This window comes from Sinocyclocheilus rhinocerous, unplaced genomic scaffold, assembly GCF_001515625.1.
Source record: "Sinocyclocheilus rhinocerous isolate Xijiao unplaced genomic scaffold, SAMN03320098_v1.1 scaffold72, whole genome shotgun sequence".
NCBI lineage: Eukaryota > Metazoa > Chordata > Actinopteri > Cypriniformes > Cyprinidae > Sinocyclocheilus > Sinocyclocheilus rhinocerous.
In genome coordinates this window covers 1,886,351-1,905,846 of record NW_015628351.1, presented here as the reverse complement: position 1 = coordinate 1,905,846, position 19,496 = coordinate 1,886,351, and the positions used below count along the sequence as shown (strand labels likewise).

The 19,496-nt window shown below is 37.3% G+C and overlaps 1 protein-coding gene and 1 long non-coding RNA gene across 2 annotated transcripts; one reads left to right on the top strand and one right to left on the bottom strand.

The window, feature by feature from the left end:
- The first annotated feature begins 1,897 nt into the window (after nt 1-1,897).
- LOC107737554 (uncharacterized) lies at nt 1,898-18,225 on the top strand. Its single transcript, XM_016549067.1, has 16 exons — nt 1,898-2,151; nt 4,180-4,270; nt 5,117-5,278; nt 6,274-6,354; nt 7,046-7,136; nt 8,448-8,581; nt 8,998-9,150; nt 11,730-11,810; nt 11,906-11,981; nt 12,150-12,295; nt 12,392-12,538; nt 13,937-14,185; nt 14,352-14,513; nt 14,905-15,126; nt 16,644-16,704; nt 17,651-18,225. Exons 1-16 carry the CDS (start codon nt 2,078-2,080, stop codon nt 17,830-17,832), a joined length of 2,112 nt encoding a protein of 703 aa, XP_016404553.1. The 5' UTR covers nt 1,898-2,077; the 3' UTR covers nt 17,833-18,225.
- LOC107737555 (uncharacterized) lies at nt 10,731-17,109 on the bottom strand. Its single transcript, XR_001639806.1, has 3 exons — nt 17,099-17,109; nt 12,842-12,849; nt 10,731-10,793 (listed from the first exon to the last, which is right to left on the bottom strand). It is a non-coding gene; the product is annotated as an uncharacterized LOC107737555 (long non-coding RNA).
- Nucleotides 18,226-19,496: the final 1,271 nt, after the last annotated feature.

Below are 19,496 nucleotides of genomic sequence, written 5' to 3'. Positions count from 1 at the left end.
TACTCCGAAGCTTACTTCAGCTATTATTAATCTGAACCACGGAACTTCTCAGTGAGCTATAAACAATGGCATAGTATCTGATAAGAGTATAAACGTGCTGTAGCTGTTTAATATAGTGAATTGAGGAATGCTTGAGCTGGAATGTGTCAGTTTAGTGCCTCCGGCGTGGCCTCGCTTACATTTCCTGGTTCAGCTGGTTTGAATCAGCAACCACCCACACTAGAACAATAACCTCTAAAATGTCATTTCTGAGGGTTTGTTTGAAAATATGCTGTGGGAATGAAACCATAAATGGCAAGAGCTGAAATGCATACATAGAGTTTACGTACACATACATTTACACGTCATTAGAAGAACCATTCAAAGAATGCATTCAAACACAGAATGCCTCATGCAATAGCTAATCATCATTAAGACACATACAAAGAGGGAGGCTAGAACTTGTAATTCCATTTGTTATAATGTAATATTCTTGAGGCAATCTGCATGTCTGACAGCTGGAAGATATCAGGATTCAAACCCTGCACCAGGATGGGATTATTCACTTTGCATACAGGGAGTGTTGCACTTTTAATTTGATTAGATCATATCTCACACATTTGCAAACACGCAGAGACCATACAGTCACGAGCGCCATGTTCACAGCAAGTACAGACGAGTGTAATGTGATTACCTGCTTAGAAATATAGATCCTAAAATTATCACATTTTTGTAGATTTACTTTTATATAGTTGATTTTGTAATGTTAGAAAGTTTTTTATTTGTAATTCTATTTTTGCCATGAATGTAGCTTTTGATGCTGATATAGCATTTAAAAAATATGAATGAATGAAAGAATGAAAGAAAGAAACAAGCCAGTAACCTCCATTTTCAACAAAACTAAAAAAGTAAATGACAACAAAACAATACTTTGTTATAAAAAAGTTGTGAAAATTGATAATATATTTTATTTTATTTTATTTTTATATTATATATATATATATATATATACTTAATACATACTTAAACATAATATAATATAATAAAATAAAACCCAAATACTGCCAGTAATAGGAATAAAATCATATTAATAATAAACAAAAAAATAATAAATTATATTATTATTATTATTATTATTATTATTATATTTAAATATTAAAAATATTATTAACAAAATAAAATACTGCCAGGAATGGTAATAAACTCATAAACACACACACACACACACACACAACAATATACAATAAAACACTCAAGAAAACTGAGCATTCCATATTTCTGTCTAAACATTTTTAAAACAAGAATGAGAAGCAAAATTGTTTAAGATATTATAAGATGGCAGAGAAAATTTCTGTTACATTTCATTTTTCTTACCCAATTAGCATCTTTTAACCTCACTAATTTTTTACAATTATTATTATTTTTATTATTATGAAACAAAAATACTGCCAGGAAGAGTAAGAAAAAAAATCAATAATAAACAAAAATAAAATGCAAGAAAATTGTGGACATTTAGTGATTTTTAAGTGTTCTAGAACTTTTTCATTACACAGATTTCCAGACATCTTAAATATATTAATTATTTTGGTGAATAATATAATTAGCCTGAAGTATTGAGAGCACGTCCATGTCCAGACATGTTTGCTGTGACCTCTTAAGTGACACCAGCAGGCTCCATTCAGACTTTAATACTCTTTCATCAGAGTGTTCAAACATTCAAATCAGTGCCATTTGCCCACTATAAGGTGTGAAAAACTACACGTTCCCCTTTGTCATTTAGGCTTTATTTAGTGAAGGGATCTCAAGCAGAAGGTGTGAACTTCATTGCTCTGGTCCCCCGTCTTCGTCTCCCTCCTTCCCCCCTGCCCACACACCTCACTTTATCTCCACCCACTGACACACTTCCTCTCTCATACACTCCCCTCTCGCCTGTCTGCTGCTTCAGTATCAGTCTCGCCTCTCCGGTGAACAGACACACTCACTCACTCACTCCAGGGAGGTTGGATTACAACAGTGATCACTAAACTATATTGATCTTGCAGGCAGATACACCAGCACTCTCTCATCGAGGAGATACACACACTGTCCCAGGAACAACATGGGGAGTAGTATGTCATGCGTCCCCCAACACAACTTCAGGTTCTCCAGCAAGAGCTTCATACGCAGGAACAGGTAAGAACCACGAGAAACTACCTTAAAACTATCAAGCTTTAAAAGTATGAAGACATGTCATGCAAACAAGAGGAATGTCATGAAATGTTTTGAGGTTTAATGTACGAGTTTGGATTGGATTGAAATGCCATAAGTTTGGAAAATAAATAACAATATTATAGCTCAAACATCAATATTTTTTTGTCTTGTTTTACAGTAGAAATGTCTAATCATCATTAAAACCAGATACATTTACTTGAGAAGCAAACTTGTGTACATTTAAAACAATTGTAGAAACTATTGTCTGATAAATTTCACAAATACACACAAACTGCACATAACGTATTTAATTAAACATGAAATTTTAAACCAGAAAAAAACTGAAATAGTATTTATTCTATTTAATCTGTTTTATTTACAACAACAACAAAAACATTTTATTTTAAAGTGTATAAGATATTAATTTATAAGATTTGCTTTCAGAAAATATATTTTGAATTGATTTTATTTTCCTCACCCCATTAGCAATCTAAATAGGAAAATATTTATTCTTGTTATTATTATTATTTTAATTTACTTAATATATTATTTCAATTTGACATATTTTTTATATTTAAAAGAAGGAAAATTTGCCAGTGGGGGGAAAATAGCTTTTGCCATTTTGCTGCTTAAAAGATTTAGTAATATATGATGACGTTTTAATGGAAAACAAGACAAAAATACTCCTTGAAAAATGATATTTTGTTGCACACTGACATGATGAACGCGGGTTAGTGATTTGAATTTAGCGGTGTAATGATGCTGTCTGTAAAGCTCATTAGCTCAGCGTCAGGATCTCACTTCACAGTTCACACTGACTGATACATTCATCTGCTGACAGAATTCACAAGTGTAATGAAGTTAGATCTATTTCTGTTTCCAGTGCAGCCTTCAGGGAAGGGTAGACTTCTCAGGTTTCGTGGTTTTTTGAGAGAATTGGGTTTATCCTGCGCAGAAAGTAATACTATTGTGCTTGCACTGCTAGCGACAGCGATCCGTGTAATTTACTGCTGTCCAATTTGGACAACTCTTCCGACTACCTGTCAGTAAAATAGACAGTTGGCCTATTTTAAATCAGACAGTTTGTCTGTTGTGTCTGGTTTGCATGTGCTCTGAATGTAAGTTACTGGGTTCAGTTAGGGTTCAGAGTCCGAGACCATAAAAAAAGTCTTTGTATTTTTACTGCGAACATATCAGATCAGAGATTAGTGTAGCGGGACCCAGGACCCCTATCAGATTTAAAATAAGTCCACTGAATGGTTGCATTTTTAATGAAAACAAAAGGTGATCCGCTGGAAATAGATACGTAAATTTACAAAGTTGTCGCTGTCCAACTTTCATCACTTTTACGAGCATGTTCTGTGTAACAAACTGCCTACAACCTGCATTCTTCTCCCGGATGAATTCTCCGGATGCCAAACACGTTCATCCCTGAGCCCTAGTAAATCACCGATACTTCCCATTATTGTCTGCATGAATGAGCCCAGTGTTGTTATGCTAATTGCATTCAAAGCAGAAACAGATTGACAAAGAGAGAGAAGAAAAACATGGGAGTCACTGAGGATGTCTCTCTTGCTGAGGATGATCTCCTCGCTGACTTTGACTTCCTTCGCTTATCGTTGGGCAGGAAGGACTTCATTATATAGATCTGACGCTAATGATTATAAATGGGGGTCATGGGTAACAAAAGGCATTTCATGAGCGGGGCATCGTGGTTTGTAACACAAGCTTTATTGTTTTTTCTCTTTAAATGGTGCAGACAGAGATGTAAAACTGATATGTTGACTAGTGCAAGCTAAGGAAGAATGGACATGTGTAATGGTGATGTAATCTTTTGTGTGGGACACTGAGCACCAGAGTCTTCACAGACAGACTGACTCTGACTCAGCATGATTAACTGATCATCCTGAGTCAAGATAACCCCTGTGTGGGGTCGCATCCATTTTTTCTTATCCCACAACCCTATACTTGACTAACTAGGGTCTGTTTTGTGCACCGTTTTCTGAGCAGCAGCCGTTTGTTCCGGAAAAAGTACCCACAGGAGGGTCAGGAGAAGTCCAATAGCATCATCAACATTCTCTGCACCGTAACACCAAGAAAGGTGAGGAACCTTCCAGCTAATGATTTTCTAACCTTCTCAATAAATCATGAAAAGTTCTGTGAATGTTCAAAACATCCAATTTTTTGCACGTTGTGAGAAAATGTTTCCTTGGTTGTGCTAACACTTTGGAAATGTTAGCAGAATGTTACCAGATAATGTTCTAAGATTCTTTTCCTAAGATTTTTCTTAAATTACAAAAAGTTCTTACATTTTCCAAAAGTTGCGAAGGTTCAAAATGTAAATTTCTTGTGTTTTAAAAAAAGTTTTTCTTTTGTTATACTAACATTTCGGAAAACATTAGCAGAATGTTACCAGAAAACAAGGCTATGTTCTAAGAACGTTTTCCTAAAATGTAGCTTAATTTATGAAAATATTGCTTCCAAAAGTTAAGGTTCAAAACGTAAATTTTTTATGTTTTAAGAAAGTTTTCTTTTGTTATACTAACGTTTAACAAAATGTAAAAATGAAAAACGTTATGTAAAAATGTTTGTAGAATGTTACCAGAAAACAAGGCTATGTTCTAAGAACATCCATTAAGTCTTTATTCAAAATTGGAAGCTTTGAATGTTCACAGAATATTTGAAAATAGCGTTGTCATAACTTACGACAACATTCTTAGAATGTAAACATATAAATAATATTTTGATGCTAACATTTTGTGAATGTTTTTTTAAGCTGTTAACTTAACATTCTAAGAACATATTTTGCTTGTAACTTTGAGAAAACCGTTAACCGAAGTTCTGAAAACATTCCCTATTAGCTAGGCTTTCACATTTAAGAAGTACATCTTTGCATATCAGATGTTATTGAGAAAAGGAACTAACTTTTAACACTGCGTTGACATAGGAAATGTCACCGAAAGATCTCCAGGCGATTGAGAACATCAAATGGGACCCTCCGTTCCCCTATGACCCAGTTAGTGGATGGAAAAAGAGCAGCATCAACGTAAAGAACTACGGCAGAATGATCCACAGCTCCAAAGTCCGCTTCCGCTTCCTGCACTGCCAGGTAAGACACACCAACTCGCATCTAAAACACATATCCAATCAAACTCCAAAACAAACACGCAGTCGTCAAGAATAATCATTCAATAAACCTTTCAAAACAGACTTTCAAATGATGATTAAGGTGGTCTAAGCAGCCGTGACAGTCACTTACTCACTCTCTATGAGGTAATGCATAACAAACAGGTGGAAGATACAAGATGTCACATGGTGGTTGTATGAAGCACTGTGGGAATGACGTACGTGCATTTGCTGATTAATTGATGGAACTCGGTTTGGGGAGTTTAGGCCGTGTTGGAACACGCAGGGATGTGAGGTGTTGTGAAATGGCTCAGAGTTGCTGAGATTACCTGGGGCACAGCGCACTGATCAAACCGCTGATATATTACACATTTGCTCTGAAGCGTGGGAATCTCTTTGGTTTGATAACATGTAGTCATACTGGGAAAAAAAAGAGTGTGAAGGTGAGGGAAGAAAAATAACCCAACACAGGGTGAGGTCAAAGTGGAACATACTGTACAGCGGTGACATTACAGTTGAAAGGAAATGTTACCTATTTGTGATAATGGCATATTCTTTAACATGTGGTAAAGACCTAGATCAGATGAAAGGACATGAGCTGTCTGTGATAAATCAACATTAGCTGCTTTAAACTAGTCTTTAAAGCAAACAAACACTTCTCAGAAAGTATTCACAGAGACTTGATTTACACAGGAGTATTTAACCATTCATTCCAGGGATTGTGAGCAAGATTGCTACATTTACCACATATTAATGCCCTGTCTATTTTTTATTTTTATTTTGTCTGGGTGAAATGTTGCATCTTGTTTGGAGTTTGCCTTCAACATGACCTTTGAAAATCTTGCTATTCAGACTATGGGAGAGTGAAAGCTTTTAATCCTCCTGTGTTGTTGAATTCAAACGTATAAAGCAGCATTACCCAGAATGATCCTCTGATTGTATCGATGCTGAGCTGATGGAATGTGTCTGTTCTTTCAGGATGTGCATGACTGCTATCTGGACCTGTTCCAAACCCATCTTCATTTTGTCTCTAACAACACAACTGGACTCACATACCAGGTAAAAGATGCACCTACTTGTACTCATTTTGTTACACACAAAAAACAATGCATACCACAGGCCGAAATGTAAAGGAGCTCCATATATGTCCATGCTTGTGTCACTGCCTTAGGCACGAACTGTCGTTTGAGTCATGCAGTAACGGAGACGGATATTACAGATTTTCTATGCTTTATGATGATGTTAAATGTGTCACCTCTCCATGCCAAAAGTGCCACACTAAGTTGTATTCAATCATAAAATTTGTGACCTGTATTAATCAGGTTTTATTGTGGCTGTATTCATTAACCTGAGTCACTGGGAGGCGACGGTAATAAATGTTCATTATCATTGAAAGAGTATTGTGCAATACTGAATGTGTCAAAGTGACAGACATCTAAAGTGTCATCATTTTCATAACAATGTAACATTTTTTTTTTATCAAATTAAAATAAAATCCTAAAACTTTCTAATCATTCCAAGTTTTAAATTAAAGTTATTCATATATAAAATGTTATTATATAATATAAATTGTAATTTTATTGTCAAATTGTTTTTTTTTACTGTTTTAAAAATTAAATAAATATATAAATTATTTTGAATCCCATATTTTCAATGTAGATATTCTAATGGCTCTCTATATAAAAATGTTTATTTAATTCACTATAAAGTCAGACTACTAAACTCCCTATGATTTATTTTTGTTGTACAGGGAACACTTCCTCTCAAAGAGCTGACAATTTGCAAGCTGCAGAACAGGAACAGCTTTGGTGATCCGCAGGAATTTGCATTCCAGATAAACGGTGAGTGTGCTTGATAATCCAGGGTTGAACAAACAGGAAAAGGTAGGCATGAAACAAAAAGATAAAGTGATGGGGAGATTTAGTTATCATACATATAATAATTGCACAATACAAAGTTTTGTGTTTCTCTAATATTTTATTTCTTACATTTTGGAGGTCTTTTTTAAAATTCCAAACCCTGCTATTCTCAGTTATATATTTAAGAGTGGAATTTGTGACTCTCAACTAACCAGAAAACAAAAGACGGGTGAGGCTTACATTGTAAAGCCACACTATGTAGGCCCAAAACCACTTCCCATGTTCGGACATTCCAGAGGTTCAAAAGCACTAACATAAAGTAAACCCTCCTCCATTTGCCACTAGTCAGAAGAGAGATAAATTGTCCTCAAGACCCCCCTTGTTATACGACAGGTGCGCCTGAACTCGCTCAGCTGTGGAGCTATGAGGGCCCTTTCCCTCTTCACCTCTCCTTCACAGTTAAAGTACTCCACATTCCAGAGCACTGGACCTGAACACACAAGTTTGCTTATAAAATTTTTATGAGAATTTACCACATAAGAAAATATTGACTTTATTGTTTTGTCACGCTGAGCAATCAACAAAATGCATCAAACTATGCTTAACGTTCTCGGAAGATGAGTCAATGTGGCCATGATTGAATGAAAAAGAATTAAAGCTTAACTGTTATGTGATGTTAAGTCACATAAATCTTCTTATTTGCCACAATATTATATCAGATAGGACTCACTACTGTATTTTAGATTGTAAAGATGATGTCTTAGATTAATGCTGGGAGTGAGATTTGTGAATCTATGAGGCACAAAGCAGCATTTCCAGTCCTGACTATATATGTATTCTGGGGGGAGGGAAAAATGACCAAGTCTTGCACATGAACACATGCCTCTGCTAAGAACACATCACACCTAACTGGAAATGACTGTACAGGGCAGGTCAGAGTGGCTGATATCTACGCTGATAATGGCTGGAATGTGGGTCTGATAAAAGGGAGATTCCAGGTTTGATGCATACTGTCAGAATAGCTGTTTTCAAGAAGGGACAACTGGTTTCCTGCAAATACATGGCATGTTGTAATGTTAAGAGCTCTTGAAACAGATTATTTGCTCTCAGGGTCAGAAGTGTCAACAGTGACATGAAACAGAGCAACAGTATCTAGACGAATGCATCTATACTTAAAAACAAGAGATTCACCAAAATATTCAGCAACCTGTTGCAGGTTTTAAAGAGATCCAGATGGTCACTGGTCGTAGTCATCTGACCTAACCTCTGACCCCTTGTCTTTGACCTTTGTAGGGGTCAGCTTAAATCCTATCATCGTGTACTGCTTGACAGAAGAGGAGATGAACAACTGGTTTGGGCTTTTGAAAGAACAAATCGAGGCCAATGGTGGCAGTGCAATCGTACCAGAGACATACACAAGAATTAAGGTACTGGAAAATCTACCTTTAATCAGAATTACCTGTATTTGCTAGCTGCAAACTTGAAGTATAAGACAGTGAACATGTAAAAAAAAAAAAAAAAAAAGGTGTTAATTCAGGTCAGAGTGACTAATGTTGGTCATTGTCCTCTGGGATTTCATAAGGGAGTGGTTTCTTTTGTGGTCACCTTAGCTGGATTTGAAAAAGACATGTTTTCTTTCCTGTTCTGACACATCATGCTATTGCAGCAAGTGAGCTCACTGAGCCAAACATCGGCATCCCATAATTGGCAGGGACTAGCAATCGAGAAGCAATGATTTCTTTGAAATCCCCAATGCTGATGACTTATCTTTCCCATATCATAAGACACGTCATGCCAGTTTTTACTTTTGAACATGGATTTAAACCCAATATTGCCTCCAAAGGTGCAGTGCTCAGAAGAGACCAAAGTGGAAAAGGAGGAGTTGAGGAACTCCATCAGTAAAGAGCCCATTTATGAGTGGGAGGGCTTGCAACGAGAGAGTCTAGGGCCCATCACTTACGCCACAAAAGTCAGGCTGCAACACATGCCTTGCCAGGTAAGAGCTCTCCAGGATGTTCTCATCATCTCGCCCTTTGTTTTGGTTTGATTATCTATACAACCTGAAAAAAATGGAAATAAAAAAAAAATATTTGCATAAATATAATGGCATAAAATAATAGCATACATTACACAGCAAAAATGAAATTTCATTTATTACTCAAAATATAAGGAAATACAGTTACAGTGAAGTTCACTTGAACACTTGTGCATTGGCATTACACAACTGAGAATGACGTTCACATTTTGAAAAGCCTTTGAATTAATTGTTTGGTCTTAGCATGAGGAGGGTCTAAATTCACTCCCATGCTTTCTTAAGAGGTGCAAAGCAAGCTCAGTTTACACTTAGGGTCTGTATTGGCATTGCCACTTTCACACTACCCTCATTAGTCAGAGTCTGCCTGGTTTCAGCAAGTCTCCTCAAACTGACAGCATACAAACACAAAGCACGCCAGTTCATACTATGGGGACTGTAGTGTAACCCAATATCCAGTGTACGTGTGGCCAAATATCTAAACCTTTCCCAGAGAGTGAGGGAGGGTGAGCAACTGATAGTCCTTCTTAAGTGTACTGTGAGAGCGGAGAGGATCTGCTTGTGAAAAAGGGTGTGTAAACCAGTTGCTTGCCTCACACACTTGACTTGACTCACCCAACAGCTGTCTTTGAACACACCCTGAGTTAAAACACACACTCGTGGTCGGAGCAAGACCTCTGGGAAATTTGTGCTTCACACACTGCTGTGCAAAGTGATGGTCAGCTTCTTAGATATGATTAGGCTAGACAACAGTTAGGCGGAGGGTGAACCAACTCCAGGGTAAGGCTAAAAGCAGCCAAATGTATTAAACATCATAAACCTGTCTTTTTAGGCAAGAACCAGACATGGGTGTCATGTAGGCTAAAAAATGTTTAATGGGACTGAATTTGTATTTAACGAGATTACAATTGAATAAAAACATTAGAAATTGATAATTATATAACGTTTCCTTTCCAAGGTTATTCAAACAGCGAATACTTTATATATAGAAAGTGACATTATCACTAACATTGATCTATCGCGAGTTTAAGCACTTTCAAAAAAACAAAACTATCGTTATAATCACTGAAGCTGTATACACTGTGAAATGAATCTCTTACGTACATTGTACATACATCTGCGCTTTGTTGTTTATGATGAGAGAATTCGCAAGAGTACGGAATTCAGTCAGCGAACGCGCGCGCTCTCAACAAAACTGATCTGTTTCAACGATGACATCTGAACGCCTCTGATTGGCCATTGCATTCCTAAGCTCAACAGAATTGTGTGTGATTGGTTCAAATGCGCAACACTGTACAAACGCCTAAAATGAAATACGGTGCAATATGGGCAGATCTTAATTTAATGCCGCAATCGACACTGTCTATTCATATTCACTTTGTTGGCAACAGACGTAATAGATTTAATTTATTTGTGCAGGGGCATTTTTGTCCAATTTAGTGCCATTTTTGCCCCAAGTCCCCGTGGCCAGGGGAAGGCTAAGCGTTCCCCAGCCTTCCACACGTTCCGCCTATGCCTCCAATTCGCTCCAACAGCACTGTTTGTTTCTGCACACCAGGCGTCTGGTTAATGGCGAATTGTGACCCGTTTGGCGTTCCATAGTTTCACTCCGCTTGTCCGTATTTGCGCGTTCCAGACAAGCTGCGCGTGATTAGCGCTTTCGAAACAATTCTTCAAAGCCTTTGTGAATCTTTTGTTTCGAATCCGTGATTCGTACCAAAATTTCAGCAAACAAGGCTAAATGAAGTCATACTGTTTCGGAACTGTTAAAATTTTTATGGTTCAGCTAAAGGGCTCTTACTGGTAAACTATAGGGTCTATGATTTTAACTAATCTCTTGTTAGTTATATAATATTGGTTCAGTTTTACTGAATTTCCATAAACGTGCGTATGATTAAAAAAAGGAACAGTGATAGTTAATTGTTTTTAATTTGTCTAATTAGCCAAGTAACCAAGCCCTTTAATAAAAGTAAATAAAAAAATAAATAATTGTTCAAACTCTTCATATTTAATGATATAATGATTTGTAGATTACATTTAATAGATTGCACTTTCATAAAAGCAGTTGTAATTGGTTTTTAAAAGGTTGAGCTCATTGCATTTACACCGTTTTGACCAGCAGGTAACGCCAGCCTGCATTTTTTCAGCGTTTCAAAACAAAAGAATCATTTTGATTCAGATTTTCGAAGAGCTAATTTCTACCATCACTAGCCGTGAGTCAATGAATCATTCACTCAAACTATTTGTTCAAACATACTGATTCACTTAGGAATTAAGCAAGTTAATGAGTAAGTCATTTAATCGGTCTTTCGATCGATTTGTTCAAAAACTCTGAATCGTTTGCGGACACAACTTGCTTACAGACCCACACCAGCTATGTTGCTTATTTGGAAATAGTTTGTTGGTGGACCAAAAATAGATAAAGTAACTGCAATAAAGTGACTAAAACAAGTTACTCAATATTAGCTTCTTGCCTATTTTACTGTAGTGTAAGCCTATATAAGCAATAATGAATGTGATTCAATTCCTCTGTTTGGCTGCAGGAGCAGTATGACCGTCTGCTGGTGTTGTATCCCAACTATCTCATAATTCTGTCAGAAGAGAGTGATGGCCTCTTTTACAAGGTATCTCAAAATAATTTCATCTGCACAAATGAATACAGCTGCAACATTACATAATCCAGTGAGGAAAATAATCTTGAATGTATTTGCAATTGCAGGGCAAACTTCCTCTCAACATGATCACAGTTACAACTCCCTGCCAGGACATCATGCCCAACACATTTATGATTGAGGGTGAGTTAACAAGTCAAACTTCAGTTGCCGGATGTTATAGTTCTTGGCAAAGATCTGATATGTGCCATAAAGATTGAGTGTAAACTCTGACTGGTTTCCTATCATGCTGTGCCCTGTTTCTGCCCAGATGCATATGTGACTCTTAACTCTTGTGGGTTTTGTCTTTAGGGAAGTTGATAAACCCCATCATCGTGTCCTGTCTGGACAAGAGCGAGTTCAATGACTGGATCCAGTATTTCAAAAGTGCTGACGTCCCCATTCTCAGCCCTCCTACCCCTGTCTATGACATCATTTACACTCCAACACAGAAACAGGTGAGCGATCACTTCCATCTAGGACATGGTGTTGAATATCTTAGATACTGCGTGTAAATGCTGTGAGATATTCACTTTCTCCTCCATTACTCTCAGGCTCCAGAGTTTGACAGGTGGAGCGGCAGCAGCCATGGAGCTACCGACCCACTAAGGCAGTCCCAGGACAAACGCAGACCCCATGAGCTCCAGCTGCCCAGTGCCGATGACAACCCTATTTCCCCTGGTTATGCTGAGCCTCTCTGTGTAAGTGTCTATCTCAACAACCCAAACCCATTAACATCAAGCTGTGAACATATTTGCACATCCGCAATGGGTTTTCCTAGTTTTCCAGGTGAACTGCTCTTGCACAGTTTGATTTCATATCTAGAATGAAATTGGGTTAGGCAGTGGTTATCCACAGATTTAAAATATGGGGCATTATTCATAAGAATGACTTTCATGTTTATTTTGGAGGAGCAGCACATGTGGTTGTGAACAAGATCAGCAGTGTTTCAGTTGGGCTGTTAATAATTAACATGTGTGCAATCAGTTTCCGTCTGTTACCACCTACAAGACTCTTGTGGATTAGTACTAAACACTATTTACCAAGTATCCTCCAAAAGTATCCATAATACTTTCTTTATTCTAGTTTTTCAAACTCTTAAAAAGAACTTTAAAAAACTCTTTTACTTTTAAAATCACATTTGAGATTTACACATACACAACCCAACAATTGACTCTGTAAAGCTAAATATTTTTGATTGAAACAGAAAAAATGTACGACTAGAACTTTTTAGCACTAGATTCAATCCACTGAAATTGATTGGATAGTAGAAAGTTGTCGAACAGAGTACAAAGTTTGTTGTAATCTGGTAGAAGAATGTGAATACAGTCCAGTCAGGGCCGTTTCTAGCCAATTTGACGCCCTAGGCGAAATCCTTATTGAATTGAATTGATTCAGCATTTCGACACCTCCGTAAGGATGCATTTAACTCGACAAAGCGGTCTAATAAAGGATGTATTGATCTCGTGAATTAGCGAATTTTACTATACAAATATTTTTTAATTGGATGTTAAAGTTTATATGGGAATATTACATGACACGCTGATCCTTTAACAATGCATTGGCGCAAAAAACGCACACCTTTTGGACAAATCTGCCACAAATATTTGGACAAATGTGCCACAAAAGTGCCACAAATACTGCCTAAACAAAATACTGATTTTGTGCACTTTATTTACTGTACCAATATTTTAAATTGGCCTTTGAACTTAGCTTTATTGCATGGCAAAAAAAAAAGTGTTACCTTGCCAAAGCACTGACAGAGCCCACTGATCTAATGCCGTTGTTGAGCGCTCCAAATGCAAACTTTGCATGCAACAATCAGGCAGCAATTGACAGCACTCTGATCTAGTGGCATACAGGCATCGTCAGATTGACAGTACTCTAGCCCAATAATGTTGGGGGATCCAGTGGGGGCGGCAGTCATATTTCAGGGTGACCATGCCACTCTTTATCACAACCCTGCTAAAAGTGCCAGTACGTGCGCTCATTGGCGCCCCTTCAGCTGGTGGCGCCCTAGGCGACCGCCTAGCTCGCCTATGCCTAGAAACGGCCCTGAGTCCAGTTAATCAGTTTCTGTGTTGTGTGTGTTGGTACAGTTCATTTCCAGCAGGCCTAACTCTTCAGACACACAGTACTCAGCTCACCTGGGCAGCAGGAGCAGCAGCTTCTCCTCTCGTGTCCGACCAGCCCCTGACCACCGTCCTGTTTCACTCCACTACTCCTCCCCTCCACAGACGTCCTATCTCGCTTCAGAGGGGCCCATGTCACCGGTTTACAACACGCCGTACAGTTCGGTGCACTGCAATGGCCCCGTTCAACGCATCGAGAAGGCCCCGCTAGTCAAGGTAGCAGAGCATGACTATAATCTGATGCCCTACTTAGAACAGTTTTTTCACTTTGAAGACAGGTGAAATTTACATTATTTGCATCAGTTTTGAATTTTGGCTTTTGGGGGAAATAGAATGCATAAAAACAAGTATAACTTATATTTTTCCATCTGTCTTTATTCAGTCAAACAGCTGGAGCACGCCGCAGACAAATGTCAAACACCAGCTCTTAGTTCCACACCGCCACTCAGAATTGATCGGCCACCGCAAACCTCTCTCGCCTCTTTATGACGACCCCAGCACCCCCAGTATGTACCCTCTGGAGGAGAGCTCTGCACATGCGTCGGTAAGTGGGTCAGGATATCAGATCCGCTCTCTCACTTGACACCGCGGTGACCAAACACCCCGAAAGCAGGGGCGCTGATTTGACGAGCTATAGCCATGGAAAGTCCCCATAGCCTACATTACTTATTGATCCATCCAGATGCATAATGAAAAAGGCTGCTGAGCGAATGAGACAAAGCGTGATCCCTTCTAACTTGCACATTTGAGACAATATTTCTACATGGAATGCAGGTTTACACTTGTTGGGTTTTCAAACCTGGATTACATAACTGGTTTAGGTCTAAATCCTTTAATCAGCGGAGTACGTCAGGTTTAGTTCACAATGCTATCTTTTAAATCACCCTTTTGAGTGAGTGCAAATCTCATGAAGTGCATATTTTTCTGCTACACAGCACTCTTCTCGGGGCTCCATGGAGCAGTCGTATCCTCCTCTCCTTCCTCCCTCCTTCCGGCTCTGCACTCCTCCTCTTGGGCGGAAAATCAGACACGGCCAGGCCTTGGAGCCCGAGCTGGTCAGCAGTCAGTGGTCTGAAGAGCTACGTGCCCAGGCCGTTTCCAAACTGAAGTTACTGCCCACCCCAAACCGACAGCCAGAACACAAACTCCTCTCTCAGGTAATGGGATGGTAGTAGATTTAAAGACTTTTATTCTTTTAAATGAGGCTTTTTGCTTCATTATGATATCAGGATAGTTGTATCAACCAGACATTTTTGACTTTATTCCCCCCAAAATATCAAAATAAATTTTTGTTAAAGGGGTCCTATTATGCTCTTTTACAAAGTCTTGATTTTGTTTTGGGGGTGTACTAGAACAGGCTCTCATACTAGGTTGTTCGAAAAACACATTATTTTCCACATATTTTACATTATTACAATACCTCTCTCCCCAGTCTGGCATGAACGCTCGAATAGTTCCTGTATCAAATGAAGGCCCGCCTTCTGAAATACGAAATGTGTTGTGATTGGTTAGCTGGGCCAGTGTGTGTTGTGATTGGCAGCACTCGGTGCCTGGTCGGGAAATGTCATGCCCCTTACCATAACTGCCTGTGAGCTTCAGTGTAAATATTGCGTCAAAATCAAATCAATTTGAGCGCGATTTAAACCCGGATGATTGTAACCACTCTAAGTTCGTCTGCCTTGTGAAAGCTAGCATGTCTCCGACATAGTGATAACACTCGTTGCCTTCTCTAGTGCAGCTCAACCAGGTCTCGTCCCATTCGTCGATTTTTGTGATATCACAAATCCCGGAAAATATGCGTTGTAGTCCAAACGAGTCGTTCGTTGTAGTTTTTGAAAAGTGATTTCTATTAAATAAAATATCTCCTTTTGAAGTGGACTTTGAGCTTTGTAACTTTGCAGATCTTTTTTATGTTCAAACAGCAACATTACAGACTAACTAAAGTTGAAAAAGTGAAAAAGCATAATAGGACCCCTTTATGTCATTGCACATTTGAATTGTATTTTTCAATGTACACTACAGTTCAAAAGTTTGTGGTTGGTAAGATTTCTTAATGTTTTTGCGTATGCCCACCAAGGCTGCATTTATTTGATCAAATATATAGTAAAAAGAGTAAAATTGTGAAATAATATTAAATTAAATTAATTAAAAACAATTTTAAATAACTGTTTTCTATTTTAATATATTTCAAATAGCAATTTATTCCTGTGATGCAAAACTGAATTTTCAGCAGCATTACGCCAGTCTTCAGTCAGAGTCACATGATTCTTCAGAAATCATTCTAATATGCTGATTTAGTTCTCAAGAAACATTTCTTATTATTAACAATGTTGAAAACCATTGTGCTGCTTTAATATTTCTGTGGAAATCGTGATATACTGTATTTAATTTTCAGGATTCTCTGATGAATAGAAAATTCAAAAGAAGAGAATTTATTGAAAATTGATTTTTTTTGTAACATTATAAATGTCTTTACTGTCTCTTTTGATCAATTTAATTTCCCCCTATGCTGAATAAAAAAATCGTACTGTCCTCGAACTTTTGAAAGGTACAAAATGTATATTGTAATGAATTATTAGGACAAAAAAATTATGAAGACAGAAATATTGCTCTACATGAATGTAGCTTCAAAACAGTATGTGAAAATGATCTCCTGTTCTCCTGTCTTTTACAGAGAGGTTTCTCAGGTCACACTGTCATGGAGGCGCAGCAGATATCGTACAATTACTCACCAGGTGAGAATTTTTGACATGCTAAAGTTAGGAGGCAGTTACAGCACCACAATGGCACGATGTTATGCACGTTTCACGGATGTAGATAGAGAAATAGATATGCAAGATATACACAGCGAGTTGCACGACCAGTTTTGTGGACACAGGTTTTGTTTAGCGTGTGAAATGTTGACCTAGATCATCAGTATGTTTTATAGACTGGTTCAACTGATCGAAAAAAAAAAATGTTTATATGAATAGCTTAATTGTCATGTATACACACACTCACTTGTCAGGTTTAAACACAACACCATAAGGAGGAAATAATCCATGGTGACACGTGCATAGAGCAGACTCTCACGGCACAGCTAATAGGATGGTTTTAGAATGACCTTCTCCAAAACACACACACACACACACACACACACACGCAGGGTTTGATGGGGTGTGGTTGCCCAGGCAGGACATGACAGTGGAAACAAGAGTGCAGATGAAGGGGCATGTGTGTGTATGTTTGTGTGTGTAAGACGGCTCAGGCCCAGGGTATTTTAAATGACAGCACTGCAGGTGGCACATGAAGGAAAGACCAGCGAATGGACAGAATTACCACCGAGGGTGATTTAAAGCTCACAAGTGGGAGATTCTGCAAGACATTTAGATCCCTTCTGTGGAAAAGAACACAACAAACGATATGTTAGATCTTAAATTAGGGCATGAAGTATTTAGATGGCTCAGTTTACTAACTTCTTAAACTTGGCATGTGGATTTTGATTTAAATAATACATTTTTACATACTAAATCCCAGTTTCGGAAGTTCATTCCATAAGAGTAGGGTACCTTTCAATCCTTGAAAACAGGGAATTTTACAGCTGTGATTTCCAGGCATGATCAATCATGGAAAAAATCATGGATTTAAACTAAATATTTTAAGTATTTGAAGACATTAATCATTGTCTTTTGCTTCTCACAGATGACTGTTACCTTCGTCCAGTGGATCCAGATGACCAGGAAATGGACTATGATAACATATGGGAGTTTGACCTGGATAATGGGATGATTCAGCCCCTGCCTGGACCTTTACCACACCGGACACCAGCTTACTTTGGAGCTCAAGGCCTGGGCGCTATGACAACACAGCAGAGATGGTCATAAAAGAGAACAATGGGCTTATGCTCGTCCGGACTTGCACACATAGCAGACTAATCAAAGCCACACATGCACACTGGGCATGTTTTCACCGAGGGCCGGCATGCCCGAGTATCTGGATATTCACAGCTTATTTATTCAGTGGCTCTATGACATATTTTGCACATGTAATACCCTTTAATTTTGTGGTGATGTTTTCAGACTGCTGTATGTATTCGGTACGAACAAGTGTATTACAATTATTGATGCATTTATGTATATATGAATATAAGAAAAGTAGCATTTGGGAGTTTTTGCATTTAGTTTAGTTCGTGAGTCCAACAAACTATTGGAAATTGAGATTATATGCATATTTTTTAATACATACCAAATGTAAATATGTTATTTTTTCTATTTAAGTTTTAAATGTATGTTTTTATTAATGTTGATTATTATTATTTTTATTTTATTTATACTTATTTCATTATGGCCTTCTACTTTTTGTTCAAAAAATCTATTAGTTCTGTGGAGGTCAAAGTTATTCATTAGAAAAGACGTAAAAAACCCATTTCTGTTTTCGGATTTTTTTTGTTGACAAATAAACAGTGATAAAACAGTTTTATCTTTAAATATGAATGTGTTGGTATTTTTACATTTTTGAGTGATTTGAAATGTTTAAAAAAAAATTTTTTTTTAAAATAAAACACATTCTTGGAGCACCTTTACTATCTACTCTGAAGAATATGGATATACTTTTAAATTGTAACATATTTAGATGTAAGGTTAGCATGCGCAGGATGAGTTATTATTGAAAATAAATACAGGCATTTGCTATTTAGTTGTTATAGCAAAAATATTAAAAGAGGGGTAAAATGGCACCTATTGTGCGGTAAGAAGCCTCCTGGATAAACATTTACAGAATGTACAAATGACTTTTGATATAATTCTTATTCTAATATTTAAATATATTTTAAAAATGTCATTAATATAAAATACTAAATCTACTATTCTATTTAAAATTTGATTTTGACAATTTAGTTTTTGAAAGATACAATTATTCTAAGACTTATATACAGGTGAATGAAAATTTACGTATTTAATTGCCAATATTTTATTTAAAGATATGTTAATTGCAACACTATGAATGCAAATTTAATTATTTCACTCAGTTTTGACCTATATGTTTTAAAGAAAGTGAAGATGTTTGAAATAATTCATGGAAATATTACATAACCCCATAAATTACAATAAGTATTCAGTAAAAAAAAAAAGCACTAGTAATAACATGCCATTTGAGCCTTCTGTACCAATTCTAGGGGGCTCATCTTACCCAAAAACATTTTACTTCAAAATAATAAATATAACTTTTACCCCACAAATAATAACACTGATGTGTCCACAGATCCCTCATATAAAAAAAAACAAAACAAAAAAAAACTCGATATTCAACATTACACAACGTCAAATCTGTTTCAATTGACTGAATATAACGGATGTTGCTTTCAAAGGAAATGACAAGTTTAAAAATGGCGTGGATTCATTATTGTTGAGATCATCTATGGTCAAGAGAAAAGGTAGGCTAAGGTGGGTGGGTCATCTCACCCCGCCTAACCCTACAATTAATTCAGCAAAGCTGGACGGTGACAAATGCTGTAAAACGTTAAGAAATTGAACCTTCAACAGCGTGCTGG